The 17,661-nt window shown below is 39.9% G+C and overlaps 1 protein-coding gene across 1 annotated transcript in view; it reads left to right on the top strand.

The window, feature by feature from the left end:
- SLC12A1 (solute carrier family 12 member 1) overlaps positions 1 to 17,661 on the top strand; it is a 92,418-nt gene that overhangs the window by 24,682 nt on the left and 50,075 nt on the right. The window contains 3 exon segments of the mRNA XM_007455555.1: positions 712 to 839; positions 14,358 to 14,442; positions 17,594 to 17,661. The exon segment at positions 17,594 to 17,661 is cut by the window's right edge and continues 9 nt beyond it. Of these exon segments, the coding sequence (XP_007455617.1) occupies positions 712 to 839; positions 14,358 to 14,442; positions 17,594 to 17,661 (281 nt within the window).

Raw genomic sequence — 17,661 nt, 5'->3', positions numbered from 1 at the left:
TGGCAGGCGGATTCTTAACCACTGTGCCACCAGGGAAGTCCCTGTTTCCTTTTCATTTAAATAATTTGGTGACAACCTGTGGGATATTATTATTTTATGACAAAAGCTCCTCTCTCTCTCTCCATATATATGTATTATATATAAAGAGAGAATATATATATATAGTCTCCTATACATGAGAATTTGGTATAAGGATCTAAGATCCAACTCTAGAGACAGGGGCAGGGAGGTTAGTACATTAGTAAAAAAAAAAACTCTAAGATAGCCTCACCCACAAGTTTCTCCTACAATGTTTTTTAAAAAGGCATAGAAAAGCAGTGTGCTGATTAAGGTGCATATGTATGTGAGAATGCAGCTGCATGTGTGTAGGGCAATGTTGTGTGGTATATTTGTGAGTATGCCAGTAGGGTCATGAGAGAATTTTCCATTTCCTTCTTTTTCAATCTTCTAGATTCAAAGAAGGTTCTCTGTTTGCATGAAAATTATTGATTTTTCAGGGTACGTCCTAGAGATCTAAAACCTTCTGACATGTATTTTGACTCTTGGCAAATATTCACATGAGGTTCATCAGCAGTACACCAATATCTTCAAGCTCATTCCATTTAGATTATAGGGACACTTTGCATTTAGGGCTATAGAAGCCAAATGTAACTTTATCTCCTACCTGTGAAGAAAGTCTACATGATAATTTTCTCATTATTTGTGTTGCAGCATCAATATTTGCAGAAAACTTTGGGCCAAGCTTCACAAAAGGTGAAGGCTTCTTCTCTGTCTTTGCCATTTTTTTCCCAGCAGCAACTGGGATTCTTGCTGGTGCCAATATCTCAGGAGATTTGGAGGTATGTTGTTTCCTCTGCTTTGTAATTCTGCGAGGTCATGGTGCACCTGGGCAGGACAAGGAACTATAGACATCAACAGTGACCATGTCTCTCTGTAGATTTCAAAACTGTAAGATTTCTGCAAGGTTTCCTATTTATTTAAAAGTTCTCTCTTTAATGACACATTTTACTGCCAAACTATCCTATTCCAGATAGTTCTTCCAAAAGTCTTATTCAGTGATATCAGAAGGACAGAGTATATTAACAGTGTGTCATATTTCCAACAAAATGAATATAATTCAGTGAAAAAAAATATCAGAACCGGGCTTCCCTGGTGGCACAGTGGTTAAGAATCCTCCTGCCAATGTAGGGGATACGGGTTCGAACCCTGGTCCGGGAGATCCACATGCCACAGAGCAACTAAGCCTGTGAGCCACAACTACTGAGCCTGTGCTCTAGAGCCCATGAGCCACAACTACTGAAGCCCACGTGCCTAGAGCCCATGCTCAGCAACAAGAGAAGCCACTGCAAAGAGAAGCCTGTGCACCGCAACAAAGAGTAGCCCCCGCTCGCTGCAACTAGAGAAAGCCCTCGCACAGTAACAAAGACCCAATGCAGCCAAAAATAAATAAATTTATTTTAAAAATATATCAGAACCACCCTTTCTTTTAAACACATAATGAATGGAATATTCAAGAAAAACCAAAACCAAAACCAAATCACTTCATTACTGGATACTTATGTCATCAAATTCAGAGGTACATTCACTCATTTAATAGGTATTTATTTAGCAGTCTACTCATAATATTCTATGTTAAGCACGGTAAGGAGCATTGTATTAGTTAGGATATTAGTTTCAATGTTTTATAAAAGGCCAAGAACAGTGACCTAAATAAGACAGAAGTTTGTTTTCCTAGTGCATAAAAATTCAAGGCCATAGGCCATCTACTGGAATAAGAAAGGTCTGCTCCAAAAGGTAGCCCAGGAAACCCAGATGGCCTCTCTTGTATTACCATTACCTTGGGGTTTGCCCTCATCTTCAAGGTCCAAGATGACTGATCACTTCCAAGATCACATTCCAGTTCATAGGAAGGGGGTTAAGGAAGTAGAGAGCAAACAATCACTTCGGTTGACATTCCATTGACCGGAATTTAGTCTCTGTGACCTTACCTAGTTGCAAAGAAGACTGGGAAATATAATCTCTAGTTGGACAACTATGTCACCAGATAAAATTTTAGGGGGTTCTAGTATTAAAAGGAGGAAGGTGAAAATGTATATTAGAGGACAATAAATAGTCTCTACCACACGTGAAAAAAAGTAGAAGACACAGGTTTTACCTCGATAAGTTTATAATCAACTTTGGAAGACAATAAATATTTGCAAGAGTCATCAGAAGATAGGTATAAATGAAAACTGAATGCATTGTCCAAGTTCATTATGAAATAAAAATAATGAAGAAATAATTACATTAGGGATGATTTTCTCAACAAAGTCACTTTTTTTTTTTTTTTTACTGTTACCTTGAGAAGTTTGAGCACTTAATTTTCTAAATGCATTTAACCACATATTGAGGGCTTTTTTTTTTTTGTGGTACGCGGGCCTCTCACTGTTGTGGCCCCTCCCGTTGCGCAGGCTCAGCGGCCACGGCTCACGGGCCTAGCCGCTCCGCAGCACGTGGGATCTTCCTGGACCGGGGCACGAACACACGTCCCCTGCATCGGCAGGCGGACTCTCAACCACTGCGCCACCAGGGAAGCCCTCAACAAAGTAACTTTTGAGCAGGAACTAAAAGCAAAGGATGGATACTGACAACCGGTCAGAAAATATAAGGGTATTCCAGGCAGAAAAAAACAAAAGAACAGACAGGAATGGGAAAACTGTGGGAGAGTAAGGAGTCTCTCACAATTCAACTGGAGAAGGCTTGACGGGCTGGGTAACCTTATAAGGTAAGGAGAAAGGCTGTTGAAGGGACCTGAGTGAGAGAGGCTTACCCTAGAATATAATTCCATGAAAGTGGGGACTTTGCCTTTGGATTTGTGCACTGCTGTGCCCTTGAAGCTAGGAAAGCTTCAAAAAATATTTATTGAGTGAATGAATAAAGGTATTTAGATTTGTTATATTAAGGACTGCAGTGCCATGGTAAATTCTTTTTGTTTTTTTTAACATCTTTATTGAAGTATAACTGCTTTACAATGGTGTGTTAGTTTCTGCTTTATAACAAAGTGAATCAGCTATACATATACATATATCTCCATATCTCCTCCCTCTTGCGTCTCCCTCCCACCCTCACTATCCCACCCCTCTAGGTGGTCACAGAGCACAGAGGTGATCTCCCTATGCTATGCAGCTGCTTCCCATTAGCTATCTATTTTACGTTTGGTAGTGTATATATGTCCATTCCACTCTCTCATTTTGTCCAAGCTTATCCTTCCCCCTCCCCATATGCTCAAGTCCATTCTCTAGTAGGTCTGCATCTTTATTCTCATTTTGCCCCTAGGTTCTTCATGACCATTTTTTTTTCTTTTAGATTCCATATATATGTGTTAGCACGCAGTATTTGTTTTTCTCTTTCTGACTTACTTCACTCTGTATGACAATCTCTAGGTCCATCCATCTCACTACAAATAACTGTTTCATTAATTTTTATGGCTGAGTAATATTCCATTGTATATATGTGCCACATCTTCTTTATCCATTCATCTGTTGATGGACACTTCGGTTACTTCCACGTCCTGGCTATTGTAAACAGAGCGGCAATGAACATTTTGGTACATGACTCTTTTTGAATTATGGTTTTCTCAGGGTATATGCCCAGTAGTGGGATTGCTGGGTCGTATGGTAGTTCTCTTTTTAGTTTTCTAAGGAACCTCCATACTGTTCTCCATAGTGGCTGTCTCAATATACATTCCCACCAACAGTGCAAGAGGGTACCCTGTTCTCCACACCCTCTCCAGCACTTATTGTTTGTAGATCTTTTGATGATGGTCATTCTGACTGGAGTGAGGTGATACTTCATTATAGTTTTGATTTGCATTTCTCTAATGATTAGTGATGTTGAGCATCCTTTCATGTGTTTGTTGGCAATCTGTATAACTTCTTTGGAGAAATGTCTATTTAGGTCTTTGGCCCATTTTTTGGAGTGGGTTTTTTGTTTTTCTGATATTGAGCTGCATGAGCTGCTTGTAAATTTTGGAGATTAATTCTTTTTCAGTTGCTTCATTTGCAAATATTTTCTCCCATTTTGAGGGTTGTCTTTTCATCTTGCTTATGGTTTCCCTTGCTGTGCAAAACTTATCAGTTTTATTAGGTCCCATTTGTTTATTTTTGTTTTTATTTCCATTTCTCTAGGAGGTGGGTCAAAAAGGATCTTGCTGTGATTTATGTCACAGATTATTCTGCCTATGTTTTCCTCTAAGAGTTTTACAGTGTCTGGCCTTAAATTTAGGTCTTTAATCCATTTTGAGTTTATTTTTTGTGTATCGTGTTAGGGAGTGTACTACTTTCATTCTTTTACATATAGTTGTCCAGTTTTCCCAGCACCACTTATTGAAAAGGCTGTCTTTTCTGCATTGTATACTCTTGCCTCCTTTATCAAAGATAAGCTGACCATATGTGCATGGGTTTATCTCTGGGCTTTCTATCCTGTTCCATTGATCTATATTTTTGTTCTTGTGCTACTACCATACTGTCTTGATGACTGTAGCTTTATAAGAGTTGGAAGTCCGGAAGCCCGATTCCTCCAGCTCCATTTTTCTTTCTCAAGATCACTTTGGCTATTCGGGGTCTTCTGGTTTCCATACAAATTGTGAAATTTTTTGTTCTATTTCTGTGAAAAATGCCAGTGGTAGTTTGATAAGTATTGCACTGAATCTGTAGATTGCTTTGGGTGGTAGAGTCATTTTCACAATGTTGATTTTTCCAATCCAAAAACATGGTATATCTCTCCAACTGTTTGTATAATCTTTAATTTATTTCATCAGTGTCTTATAGTTTTTTGCATACAGATCTTTTGTCTCCTTGGTAGGTTTATTCCTATGTATTTTATTCTTTTTGTTACAATGGTAAATGGGAGTGTTTCCTTCATTTCTCATTCATATTTTTCATCATTAGTGTATAGGAATGCAAGAGATTTCTGTGCATTAATTTTGTATCCTGCTACTTTACCAAATTCATTGATTAGCTCTAGTAGTTTTCTGGTAGCATCTTTAGGATTCTCTATGTATAGTATCATGTCATCTGTAAACAGTGACAGTTTTACTTCTTCTTTTCCGATTTGGATTCCTTTTATTTCTTTTTCTTCTCTGATTGCTGTAGTTAAAACTTCCAAAACTATGTTGAATAATAGTGGTGAGAGTGGACAACTTTGCCTTGTTCCTGATCTTAGAGGAAATGGTTTCAGTTTTTCACCATTGAGAATGATGTTGGCTGTGGGTTTGTCACAGATGGCCTTTATTATGTTGAGGTAAGTTCCCTCTATGCCTACTTTCTGGAGGGTTTCTATCATGAATGGGTGTTGAATTTTGTCGAAAGCTTTTTCTGCATCTATTGAGATGATCATGTGGTTTTTCTGCTTCACATTGATTGATTTGTGTATACTGAAGAATCCTTGCATTCCTGGGATAAACCCCACTTGATCATGGTGTATGATCCTTTTAATGCGCTGCTGGATTCTGTTTGCTAACATTTTGTTGAGGATTTTTGCATCTACGTCCACCAGTGATATTGGCCTGTAGTTTTCTTTCTTTGTGACATCTTTGTCTGGTTTTGGTATCAGGGTGATGGTGGCCTCATAGAATGAGTTTGGAGGTGTTCCTCCCTCTGCTATAGTTTGGAAGAGTTTGAGAAGGATAGGTGTTAGCTCTTCTCTAAATGTTTGATAGAATTCGCCTGTGAAGCCATCTGGTCCTGGGCTTTTGTTTGTTGGAAGATTTTTAATCACAGTCTCAATTTCAGAGCTTGTGATTGGTCTGTTTATATATTCTACTTCTTCCTCGTTCAGTCTCGGCAGGTTGTGCTTTTCTAGGAATGTGTCCATTTCTTCCAGGTTGTCCATCTAATTGGCATAGTGTTGCTTGTAGTAATCTCTCATGCTCCTTTGTATTTCTGCAGTGTCAGTTGTTACTTCTCCTTTTTCATTTCTAATTCTATTGATTTGAGTATTCTCCCGTTTTTTTCTTGATCTGGCTAATGGTTTATAAATTTTTTTATCTTCTCAAAGAACCAGCCTTTAGTTTTATTGATCTTTACTATCATTTCCTTCATTTCTTTTTCATTTATTTCTGATCTGATCTTTATGATTTCTTTCCTTCTGCTAACTTTGGGGCTTTTTTGTTCTTCTTTGTCCAATTGCTTTAGGTGTAAGTTTAGGTTGTTTATTTGAGATGTTTCTTGCTTCTTGAGGTTGGATTGTATTGCTATAAACTTCCCTCTTAGAACTCCTTTTGCTGCGTCCCATAGGTTTGGGTCATCATGTTTTCATTGTCATTTGTTTCTGGGTATTTTTTGATTTCCTCTTTGATTTCTTCAGTGATCTCTTGGTTATTTAGTAGCACACTGTGTAGCCTCCATGTGTTTGTACTTTTTACAGATATCTAGTTTCATAGCATTGTGGTCAGAAAAGATACTTGATATGATTTCAATTTTCTTAAATTTACCAAGGCTTGATTTGTGACCCAAGATATGATCTAACCTGGAGAATGTTGCATGAGCACTTGAGAAGAAAGTGTATTCTGTTGTTTTTGGATGGAATGTCCTATAAATATCAATTAAGTCCATCTTGTTTAATGTATCATTTAAAGCTTTTGTTTCCTTATTTATTTTCATTTTGGATGATCTGTCCATTGGTGAAAGTGGGGTATTAAAGTCCCCTACTATGGCTGTGTTACTGTCGATTTCCCCTTTTATGGCTGTTAGCATTTGCCTTATGTATTGAGGTGCTCCTATGTTGGATGCATAAATATTTACAATTGTTATAACTTCTACCTGGATTGATCCCTTGATCATTATGTTGTGTCCGTCTTTGTCTCTTGTAATACTATTTATTTTAAAGTCTATTTTGTCTGATATGAGAATTGCTACTCCAGCTTACTTTTGATTTCCTTTTGCATGGAATATCTTTTTCCATCTCCTCACTTTCAGTCTGTATGTGTCCCTAGGTCTGAAGTGAGTCTCTTGTACACAGCATATATATGGGTCTTGTTTTTCTATCCATTCAGCCCATCTATGTCTTTTGGTTGGAGCATGTAATCCATTTACTTTTAAGCTAATTATCAATATGTATGTTCCTATTACCATTGTCTTAATTGTTTTGGGTTTGTTATTGTAGGTCTTTTCCTTCTCTTGTGTTTCCTGCCTGGAGAAGTTCCTTTAGCTTCTGTTGTACAGCTCGTTTGGTGGTACTGAAATCACTTAGTTTTTGTTTTTCTGTAAAGGTTTTAATTTCTCTGTCAAATCTGAATGCGATCCTTGATGGGTAGAGTAATCTTGGTTGTAGGTTTTTCCCTTTCATCACTTTAAATACGTCCTGGCACTCCCTTCAGGCTTGCAGGGTTTCTGCTGAAAGTTCAGCTGTTAACCTTATGGGGATTCCCTTGTACGTCATTTGTTGTTTTTCCCTTTCTGCTTTTAATATTTTTTCTTTGTATTTAATTTTTGGTAGTTTGGTTAATATGTGTCTTCGTGTGTTTCTCTTTGGAATTATCCTGTATGGGACTTTCTTTGCTTCCTGGACTTGATTAACCATTTCCTTTCCCACATTAGGGAAGTTTTCATCTATAATCTTCTTCAAATATTTTCTCAGTCCCTTTCTTTTTCTCTTCTTCTTCTGGGAGTCCTATAATTCGAATGTTGGTGCGTTTAATGTTGTCCCAGAGGTCTCTGAGACTGTCCTCAATTCTTTTCATTCTTTTTTATTCTGCTCTGCAGTAGTTATTTCCACTATTTTATCTTCCAGGTCACTTATCTGTTCTTCTGCCTCAGTTATTCTGCTATTGATTCCTTCTAGAGAATTTTCAATTTCATTTATTGTGTTGTTTATCATTGTTTGTTTGCTCTTTAGTTCTTCTAGGTCCTGTTAAACATTTCTTGTATTCTCTCCATTCTATTTCCAAGATTTTGGATCATCTTTACTATCATTACTCTGAATTCTTTTTCAGGTAGACTGCCTATTTTCTCTTCATTTGTTTGGTCTGGTGGGTTTTTACCTTGCTCCTTCATCTGCTGTGTGTTTCTCTGTGTTTTCATTTTGCTTCACTTACTGTGTTTGGGGTCTCCTTTTTACAGGCTGCATGCTCGTAGTTCCCGTTGTTTTTGGTGTCTGCCCACAGTGGCTAAGGTTGCTTCAGTGTGTTGTGTAGGATTCCTGGTGGAGCGGACTGGTGCCTGTGTTCTGGTGGATGAGGCTGGGTCTTGTCTTTCTGGTGGGCAGAACTGTGTCTGGTGGTGTGCTTTTTGTGTCTGTGACCTTATTATGGTTTTAGGCAGCCTCTCTGCTAATGGGTGGGGTTGTGTTCCTGTCTTGCTAGTTGTTTGGAATAGGGTGTCCAGCACTGTAACTTGCTGGTTGTTCAGTGCAGCTGGGCCTTAGCATTGAGATGGAGCTCTCTGCGAGAGATTTTGCCGTTTGATATTACATGGAGCCAGGAGGTCTCTGGTGGACCAGTATCCTGAACTCGGCTCTCCCACCTCAGAGGCACAGGCCTGACACCCGGCCGGAGCACCAAGTCCCTGTCAGCCACACCACTCAGAAGATAAGGGAGAGAAAAAGAAAGAAAGGAAGGAAGGAAGGATGGAAGAGAGAAGGCGAGAAGGAAAGAAGGAAAGAAAGAAGGAAGGAAGGAAGGATGGAAGGAAGAAAGGAAGGAAAATAAAGTTATTGAAATAAAAAATTAAAAAAAATTAAAAAAATTTTAAGTAATAAAGAAGACAAATGGACAGACAGAACCCTAGGACAAGTGGTAAAAGCAAAGCTGTACAGACAAACTCACACAAAGAAGCATACACATACACAGTCACAAAAAGAGAAAAAGGAAAAAAATATATATATCTTTATATATTAAAAAAAAGGGAGGGAGCAACCAAATCAATAAACAAATCTACCAATGATAATAAACTCCAAATAGTAAACTAAGATAAACATAAAACCAGAAACAAATTAGGTACAGAAAGCCAACCCCACATGCTCCCAATGTTCACCGCCTCAATTTTGGGATGATTCGTTGTCTATTCAGGTATTCCACAGGTGCAGGGTACATCAAGTTGATTGTGGAGATTTAATCCGCTGCTCCTGAGGCTGCTGGGAGAGATTTCCCTTTCTCTTCTTTGTTCACACAGCTCCTGGGGTTCAGCTTTGGATTTGAACCTGCCTCTGTGTGGAGGTCGCCTGAGAGTGTCTGTTCTTCACCCAGACAGGACAGGGTTAAAGAAGCAGCTGATTAGTGGGCTCTGGCTCAGTCAGGCCAGGAGTGGGGGTGTGTGTGTGGGGGGGAGGGGGGTGGGTATGGATGTGGAAGCAAAGCCCAGCGTGACGTTGCACCAGCCTGAGGCGCACCGTGTGTTCTCCCGGGGAAGTTGTCCCTGGATCATGAGACCCTGGCAGTGGTGGGCTGCACAGGCTCCCAGGAGGGGAGGTGTGGAGAGTGACCTGTGCTTGCACACAGGCTTCTTGGTGGCTGCAGAAGCAGCATCTCACGCGCATCTCTGGTGTCCGTGCTGATAGCCACGGTTCGCGCCCGTCTCTGGAGCTCGTTTAGGTGGTGCTCTGAATCCCCTTTCCTCCCGCACCCCGAAACAATGGTCTCTTGCCTCTTCGGCAGCTCCACACTTTTCCCTGGACTCCCTCCCAGCTAGCTGTGGCGCACTAACCCCTTCAGGCTGCGTTCACACAGCCAACCCCAGTACTCTCCCTGGGATCCTACCAAAGCCCGAGCCTCAGCTCCCAGCCCCTGCCCACCCTGGCGGGGGAGCAGAGAAGCCTCTCAGGCTGCTGCGTGCTGGTCGGCACCGACCCTCCGTGCGGGAATCTCTCCTCCGCACCCCTGTTGCTGTGCTCTCCTCCGTGGCTCCGAAGCTTCCCTCCCACCCCACCCCCAGTGAAGGGCTTCCCAGTGTGTGGAAACTTTTCCTCCTTCACAGCTCCCTCCCGGAGGTGCAAGTCCTGTCCCTATTCTTTTGACTCTGTTTTTTCTTTTGCCCTACCCAGGTACGTGGGGAGTTTCTTTTTTTTTCTTTTAACGTCTTTATTGGAGTATAACTGCTTTACAATGGTGTGTTAGTTTCTGCTTTATAACAAAGTGAATCAGTTATGCATATACATATGTTCCCATATCTCTTCCCTCTTGCGTCTCCCTCCCTCCCACCCTCTCTATCCCACCCCTCTAGGTGGTCAGGTCTGAGGTCTTCTGCCAGCGTTCGGTAGGTGTTCTGTAGGAGCTGTTCCACATGTAGATGTATTTCTGATGTATTTGTGGGGAGGAAGGTGATCTCCATGTCTTACTCCTCCGCCATCTTGAAGGTCTCTCCATGGTAAATTCTTGAGCAGAGACATGGCATAAAAAAATAGTATGCTAAGGCTCAGAAAAATTAAGTAACTTGTTCAAAATGATTCAAGTTGTAAGTAGTACTGCTTAGCAAAATTTAGCTCTGGACGTTGAGCTTCTGGTTTCTCAGATTTGGAAAAGTATCAGAGGTCACTGATAAACATTTCTGTAAACTGTAAGACCACATTTAAACTAAAAAATATTGTGCTTTCTTTAGACTCCTCAGAAACAAGTTTTTATTATTAGATGCTTAGTAGTCAGTTCAGCTCAACCAACACTTATTACTTATACCAGGCACCAGAGAAGCAAAGAAGAGCTTGCTTGATCCTTCTCTCAAGGAGCTCATGGTCTAAGAGACAGACAGATTAACTCTATATGAGTCATAAAAAAACAAGAACAAAGTCTTATGCAAGGGAAAGATGAAACAGTAACTGCCTGTCCCCAAAGAAGTAAGGGAAGTCTTTCAGAGGAGGGGACACTCAATCCAGATTTGAAGGGATGAACAGGAGTTCAATAATAGGACAAAGAAGGGAAGGACATTTGGAACAGTAAACAAGGACTGTAAAAAGGCTCAGAGAAAGATGCTGCTGATGGAAATTATTTTATGTGTGGAGTGGGGTATGCAAGTAAAATCTTTTCATCAATATATTAATAAACATATTTATAAAGGAACTTCTATGTGTCCTAGGCACTCTGGGAGTAAGCAAAGAACTAGAGGATATCCCAATCTAAAAAAAAGGCAAGGCTTAGAATTCCTTTATCCCAAGATAAGTGTTAACTTGATTTAGGATTGCTGTATTAGTAAAGAATTTTATTTATCTATCAATCTGTACTGAGAAACCTCTGATTTTGAGTTTACATTGTAAAGAAAATGAGTTTACATGTAAAGATGTCCTATCATGATTCTTAGGGCACATGTGGTCATAATATTGTTGTAAAAAGTTGCATTTTTTCTATTTAAAAATACTTTGGTGATTTTACAATTTAGTTTAACTTTTAGCACATACATTACTGTATACTGTAATGTAGAACTCAGAAATCCTTCAAACTACTGACAGTGGAGTTTGGATATTATCCCACAACTAGCTAGAGACACTAAGGAAGTTAGATCAGAGAGTACCATGATTAGATACTCATTTTAAAGAGTTTGCTAGCAGCTTGTGAGGGATGGATTAGAGGGTGGGGGGTGATAGGTAGGGAGACCAGAGGCAGAAGATCAGTTAGAGGATATCACAGTAGTCTGGAGAAGAGATGACATGAGCCTAAATTAAGGCCATGGCAGGGAAAATGGATCAAAGTGGTCAGCTTTTGTTAGAGTTAGGTGAGGAAATGGAAAGGATGCTTCTTTTTTTTTTTTTTACTATGATCTGCTGTAAGAAAACATTATATATCACAACCAAGTGCCTACATGCAAAAATTTCTCCGAACAGTTCAATACTTTATTACAAATGATGTCTCCTGATATTTTCACATCAGTTCCTTTCTACTGTATTCTTTTCATGCTGGCTGTAACCTAGTGAATTGATTCCATGGTGAATAGAAGCTCAGATTTGGCCATTGGGGTTGAAATGGCGGAAGGACATCAGAGGTGAGATGTCTAATGGGTAGCTACATTTACGAGTCTAGAGCTCTGGAAAGAAACCAGGCCAGGACTGGAAGCCATGGCATGGATGAGTCCATCCAGATCTGGGTAAGAAGGAGGAGAGAAGCAGACCAAGGTCGCACCCAGGGGATATTCAAAATATAAATGGTAGAAAAGGAGTCCACAGAGAAGAAAACGGAAGAGCTACGAGGTAGGTGAACTCAAGAGAGAGCAAGTCAAGAGAGGAGAATGCTATGAGAAGTAATAATTAACATGATCAAAAGCCAGAGTGGTCAAGCATGTTAAGGACTGAGAGGTGACCACGTGTTGGGAAGTGGCAAGGAAACTTCAGAACTTAAAGATAATATTTCTTTCTGAGAGTGAAACTAGAACATAATAGATTCAGTTCAACCTAGTAAACATGTATTGTTATACACTATGAGGGTACGCAAGACTCTACCTCTGCTCACAGCCTCAGAATCCTTCTCAAGATGGCTCTTCAGGCTGCCAGTGACAGTTAACAAGCATTAGCACAAGGGGATGCTACAAGGTTCCCATCCTGAACCTTCTATTTGTTAACACAGTATTGATGACCTTTAAATATGTGCCTGGGAGAAGATTTGGGAGGTACCCAGGTCTAATCAGGACAGTTAAGATGCAGTTTCAGAGATGTAAGATTAGGATATGGTTGACACTCAACCAGCAGCAATCTAGTAGACTGCACTCTGTCCTAAGGAGAAAAATTAAATATTTAATAAAGAAAGGTGAAGGAAGGTGAGCTTTTGGGTTACTGCTTGAGGGACGAAAATTAACATTTAGAGTGAAAACTAAGAATCTACGTCCTGAGCCCTGTCTAGGGGAAATGTATCCAGAGCAGACAACGTGAGTATATGACCAGACATTAAGATACTGGCATCCTGATTTATATCAGGTCAAGTTTGACCCTCATGTTAAGTCCTAAATAAGTAAATTTAGAGCTTGGAGCAGATAGTTCTAAATATAAACTGAGTGTTTGTATTTTAGGTGTAAGACTGCTGTCCATCTTCATACCTCTTTTCCTTATATATATTTCCTTTCTTCCCACTTAACATCAATTGTTCACATTTCACTCAGATCCCAAGAAATCCTTAATCAATAAAATAAAATTTGAACATACCATGAATGAGATTGAGTGGGGTCGCTTTCAGCCATGGTTGCCTTCTTCCTTCTATGTGCTACTCAGTTACACACACTTGCCACATTCTCTTTTTGAGACAGTAGTTTGGAATGAAGAGGTTGGATACGTCTGTATCAGAACAAACCATGTCTGCAGATATTCCTACAAGGATGGGAAGGAATGAGTAATTACAGAGTGGCTCCATAGGGCTGGCTTACTCCCCTGTGGGGGCAGATTTGCTTGGTTTAGTTAACATTTCCAGCTGTCAGGTTGTGTCTGCATTCACCATGAGTTGATTTTTCTGATGGATTTGACCAGCAGATTTAAGTTAACAGAACACAAAACTCAGACTTTGACTGCATTGATTGCTCACTTGTATCGATGAGTCTCATGTCCTCTGGTGGGGGAACTGATGTCTACTGAGATTGTGCTTTCTTCAATTTGGTATTTATTGACTCCTACTATATGCCAGCACTGTCTTTTATAAGCAATGAATACACTGAAATCTCTACTTAATAATCCCTGTTAAGTTGAATTCTATTATTTAGAAGTTATGCTGCTTGGAAATTGATTATTATATGATTTAGCCCCCAAAATAGGATATAAAGTGGTATATTATATATGATGTGAGCTCAGCTCAGTGAATTTATATATATTTATGGGCAAGAGAAAAGCCCATTTTCTGGTATAAGCTTAAATTTGCCCCTTTCTTTATGCCTGTTTATGGAAATTAATATCTCCCATTGTAGTTATTCCTGAACTAGATTCCAAATGGGAGATTTAAGGGATTGGAGAATTTAGCAGACCATCTTTTTGCTCAGTCAAAAGTAATTTTTTTTAAAGTAAGCCTAAGCTTAGTACAAAACAAATACACACACAGATATCGTCAATGTGCCGGGTATGTTTGTGTGTCCCCCCTAATACTTTAAGGTCTGATACATCTGCATGAAATTCACAGGAGATAAAGGGGAGGGGAAGGCAGTGGTGAACCAACTAGTCTACTTTTCTATAAAAACTCCCTCCTGGACAGTTATAAATCTCTTCTGTTCAGCACAAAGTTATACAGATTTCTTTATTCTCTCTGAACACTCTGCCTTTGTCCAAAAAGAACTGGAGCTCACCACTTTGCCATTTGCTTGATTTTTTCTTTAGACCTCACCTCAGGAAGGGTAGCCTAAAATTTTCAAAATACAGAACTAACTCCAAGTGATGTCTGTTTCTTATTCCACTCTATCTCCTCATTCCTCCACATTATTTTTTCAAAGGATCCCCAAGATGCTATCCCCAGAGGGACCATGCTGGCCATCTTCATCACCACTGTTGCCTACATAGGAGTTGCTATTTGTGTAGGTAAGTTGTGTGTCTCTGGTGTCAGAATGCCAGAATTACAAGGGGTCCAGTTGTTTTTCATGTCAAGTGGGATTTCCGTGGAATGTAAGTTGAGATTTTTTAAATAGGCAACAATTTTAATTCCCTTCTTGGATGCTCTAGGAGTTTGAATGCAATTAAGCTGTAACACAGGTGTTTCTGGGTCAGGGATAGAGTAGAGGTAATCAGATTGTCATTCTACCCGAACACAGAAAGAATCCCATTTTGCTGCTCTAGGTGATATTTCCACCGCCAAGGAAGCCACCATCTCCAGCACCCTCCTCCCTTGCCTTTAGGAGGCAGGTGAGGAACAGAGTAAGAGAAAAGAAGCCCAAAATACAAAACAACAATGACAAAAGCCTTAGGAAAGTACACAAGATACAGAATTGATGACTGTGTCTCCTCCTTGCACTGCTGTCCCTAATATGGAAATGTCACTGTCACCAATTGGCAGGCAATAAGACTAGACCCAGCTGCCAGCAGTGTGGGCAGCCAGCCCCCACATCACTCAGTGAGCATAAAATACGTGGATTTGCCTGCTGTTCTTTTTTAAAAATTGATTTATTTTAAACATCTTTATTGAAGTATAACTGCTTTACAATGGTATGTTAGTTTCTGCTGTATAACAAAGTGAATCACCTATACATATACATATATCCCCATATCCCCTCCCTCTTGCGTCTCCCTCCCACCCTCCCTATCCCACCCCTCTAGGTCATCACAAAGCACCGAGCTGATCTCCCTGTGCTATATGCAGCTGCTTCCCACTAGCTAGCTATTTTACGTTTGGTAGTGTATATATGTCCGTGCCACTCTCTCACTTGGTCCCAGCTTACCCTTCTCCCTCCCCATGTCCTTAAGTCCATTCTCTACATCTTCATCTTTACTCCTGTCCTGTCCCTAGGTTCTTCAGAACCTTTTTTAGGTTCCATATATATGTGTTAGCATACAGTATTTGTTTTTCTCTTCCTGACTCACTTCACTCTGTATGACAGTCTTATTACTCAGCCATAAAAAGAAACAAAATTGAGTTATTTGTAGTGAGGTGGACGGACCTAGAGACTGTCATGCCTGCTCTTCTTAAGCTGACTTTTGTTCCACGTGCTGCCTGCAGCCACACCTCCTCCTGGTTGGGGGTCACCTCAAGCTTATGCCATTATTGGAGAGGAAGGAATGTGGAACATTCAGAGAAGAAAACTTTTCTGTGCACACTCAGGAATACAGCTCCAGGCTGGACCACTATGGAAGCCCAGATGGCCATTTAAAAGGGCACATCCTAATTGTCCTCTGCTTACTATAAAGGAAATCGATAAAGTACATATATCTGGAGTTGGATTCTTCAGAAAAAAACAAAACAATTAACTTAGGTTCTTTCTTCTCTGTCTCTTATTTCAAGAAACTGGATAATGCTGTTAATTGTATTGTTGTGACATTTCCAAGTTTAGTTACATGCAAAGAGATTTTATTCCAGTGCTTTAGGAAATCGACACATTTTTTAATGACCTTGAAATCACCTAAATTTCCCAAATGGTTTTTCTTTCTCACACAAAGTAAGGAGGATGAAATGAGTAAAGGAATAGACCTGACTTCAGACATTCTTCTCCTTTATTGCTTCTCATGGGTAGAAAAATCTGTGTTTCTATACTTTTTCCAGGGTAAGAAAAGGATAGTCATGGGGTCCCTGGCCTGTCATTAGAGCAAATAATGGTTCATGGCTTGGCTTCATAGGAATTTGGGGAGTTCTACTATGCAGAAGTTAAAACACCTGATTTTAAAGAGTCAGCTCAACATAAATGAACAATGCAAAAAGGTAAAATCTGAAATGGATAGTTTTGCTTGGTAACCAACATCCATACTTTTAAGTATTTAAGCAGAGGCTGGCAGGCCACTTCTCAGGGCTATATAAAAAGGATTCCTGTACTGATTATTTTAAACGGCTCTTTCAACTAAAAGATTCTACAAGCTTTAAGTCTTTCCCAGATTCAAGGAGCAGGAATTCCATGACTAAAATTGAGGGTTCCCCTTAGTATCTGTTGCTGGGACGTCTCTTAAAATAATTAGCAAGGAATGAGAACTCACCCTGCCTGGAGACTGAAAAGCAAAATGAACGGTTTCATTGACTGGCATTTAGTTTGCAAAGTATTTATCCTTCAGGTAGTTCAGAAAAGTTTATATATATATATATATATATATATATATAAAACCTATATTCATACCTTTCAATAATCCTATCAAATACATAATGACAGAGATTACAGTTAGAAAAATTAATAATAACAGTCAGTGATGAAAATATATATCAAGAATCTTTAAAAAGTTCATAACTCATTTTAGGGAATCTATCCTAGAGAAATGCTTCGAATTACAGAAGAAAGATTTTATGTGCAAAGATGTTCATAGGATTGTTTGTAATGGAAAATGACAGAAATACCCAAATGTATAAAAATAACAGACTAGACTGAGATAAATATTTGATAGGATATTATTTGACCATGAATATTACCTAGGAAATCTTAATATTTTATCTCAAAATATTTTCTGTATCATTTAAACCATTAAAATTGTATAAGTAAAATTATAATGGTTTAAAAAAGTTATGCAAAGGGCTTCCCTGGTGGCGCAGTGGTTGGGAGTCCACCTGCCGATGCAGAGGACACGGGTTCATGCCCTGGTCCGGGAAGATCCCACATGGCGCGAAGCGGCTGGGCCCGTGAGCCATGGCCGCTGAGCCTGCGCCTCCGGAGCCTGTGCTCTGCAATGGGAGAGGCCACAGCAGTGAGAGGCCCGCGTACCGCAAAAGAAAATCAGTAGCACTAACCCAGAAATTTGAATTGAATCAATATTATGTGCAAAGCACTGCTGAAAGGAAGGGCGTCTCAATCCCAAGTGTCTTCCAGAGGCAGGCAAAAAGCTAGGACTTAAAACTACCCAAGGCAGTGGAAGTGGCAACCTCTTAGAGATAGGGGCCACTCCCAGGCCTCAGAGGATGGGAACTTCCACGTACCAGTCAGAGGAAGTGTTGACAATGAAGACAGGATAGGTCAAAGTAAACTAAGTATGTTTTCAGAAGAAAAACCTTAAGGGAGCAGAACCCTTCATATAAAGAAATGACAAGGCTTCGTTGTTTTCCCAGGGGCCTGTGTGGTCCGAGATGCGACCGGGAGCGTGAATGACACCATCATTTCTAGGATGAACTGCAAT

This window comes from Lipotes vexillifer, unplaced genomic scaffold (genome assembly GCF_000442215.2).
Source record: "Lipotes vexillifer unplaced genomic scaffold, Lipotes_vexillifer_v1.1 scaffold24, whole genome shotgun sequence".
In the NCBI taxonomy this organism is placed as follows: Eukaryota; Metazoa; Chordata; class Mammalia; order Artiodactyla; family Lipotidae; genus Lipotes; species Lipotes vexillifer.
Note: the sequence above shows the minus strand (reverse complement) of the source record. Positions and strands in the feature narration are given on the sequence as shown.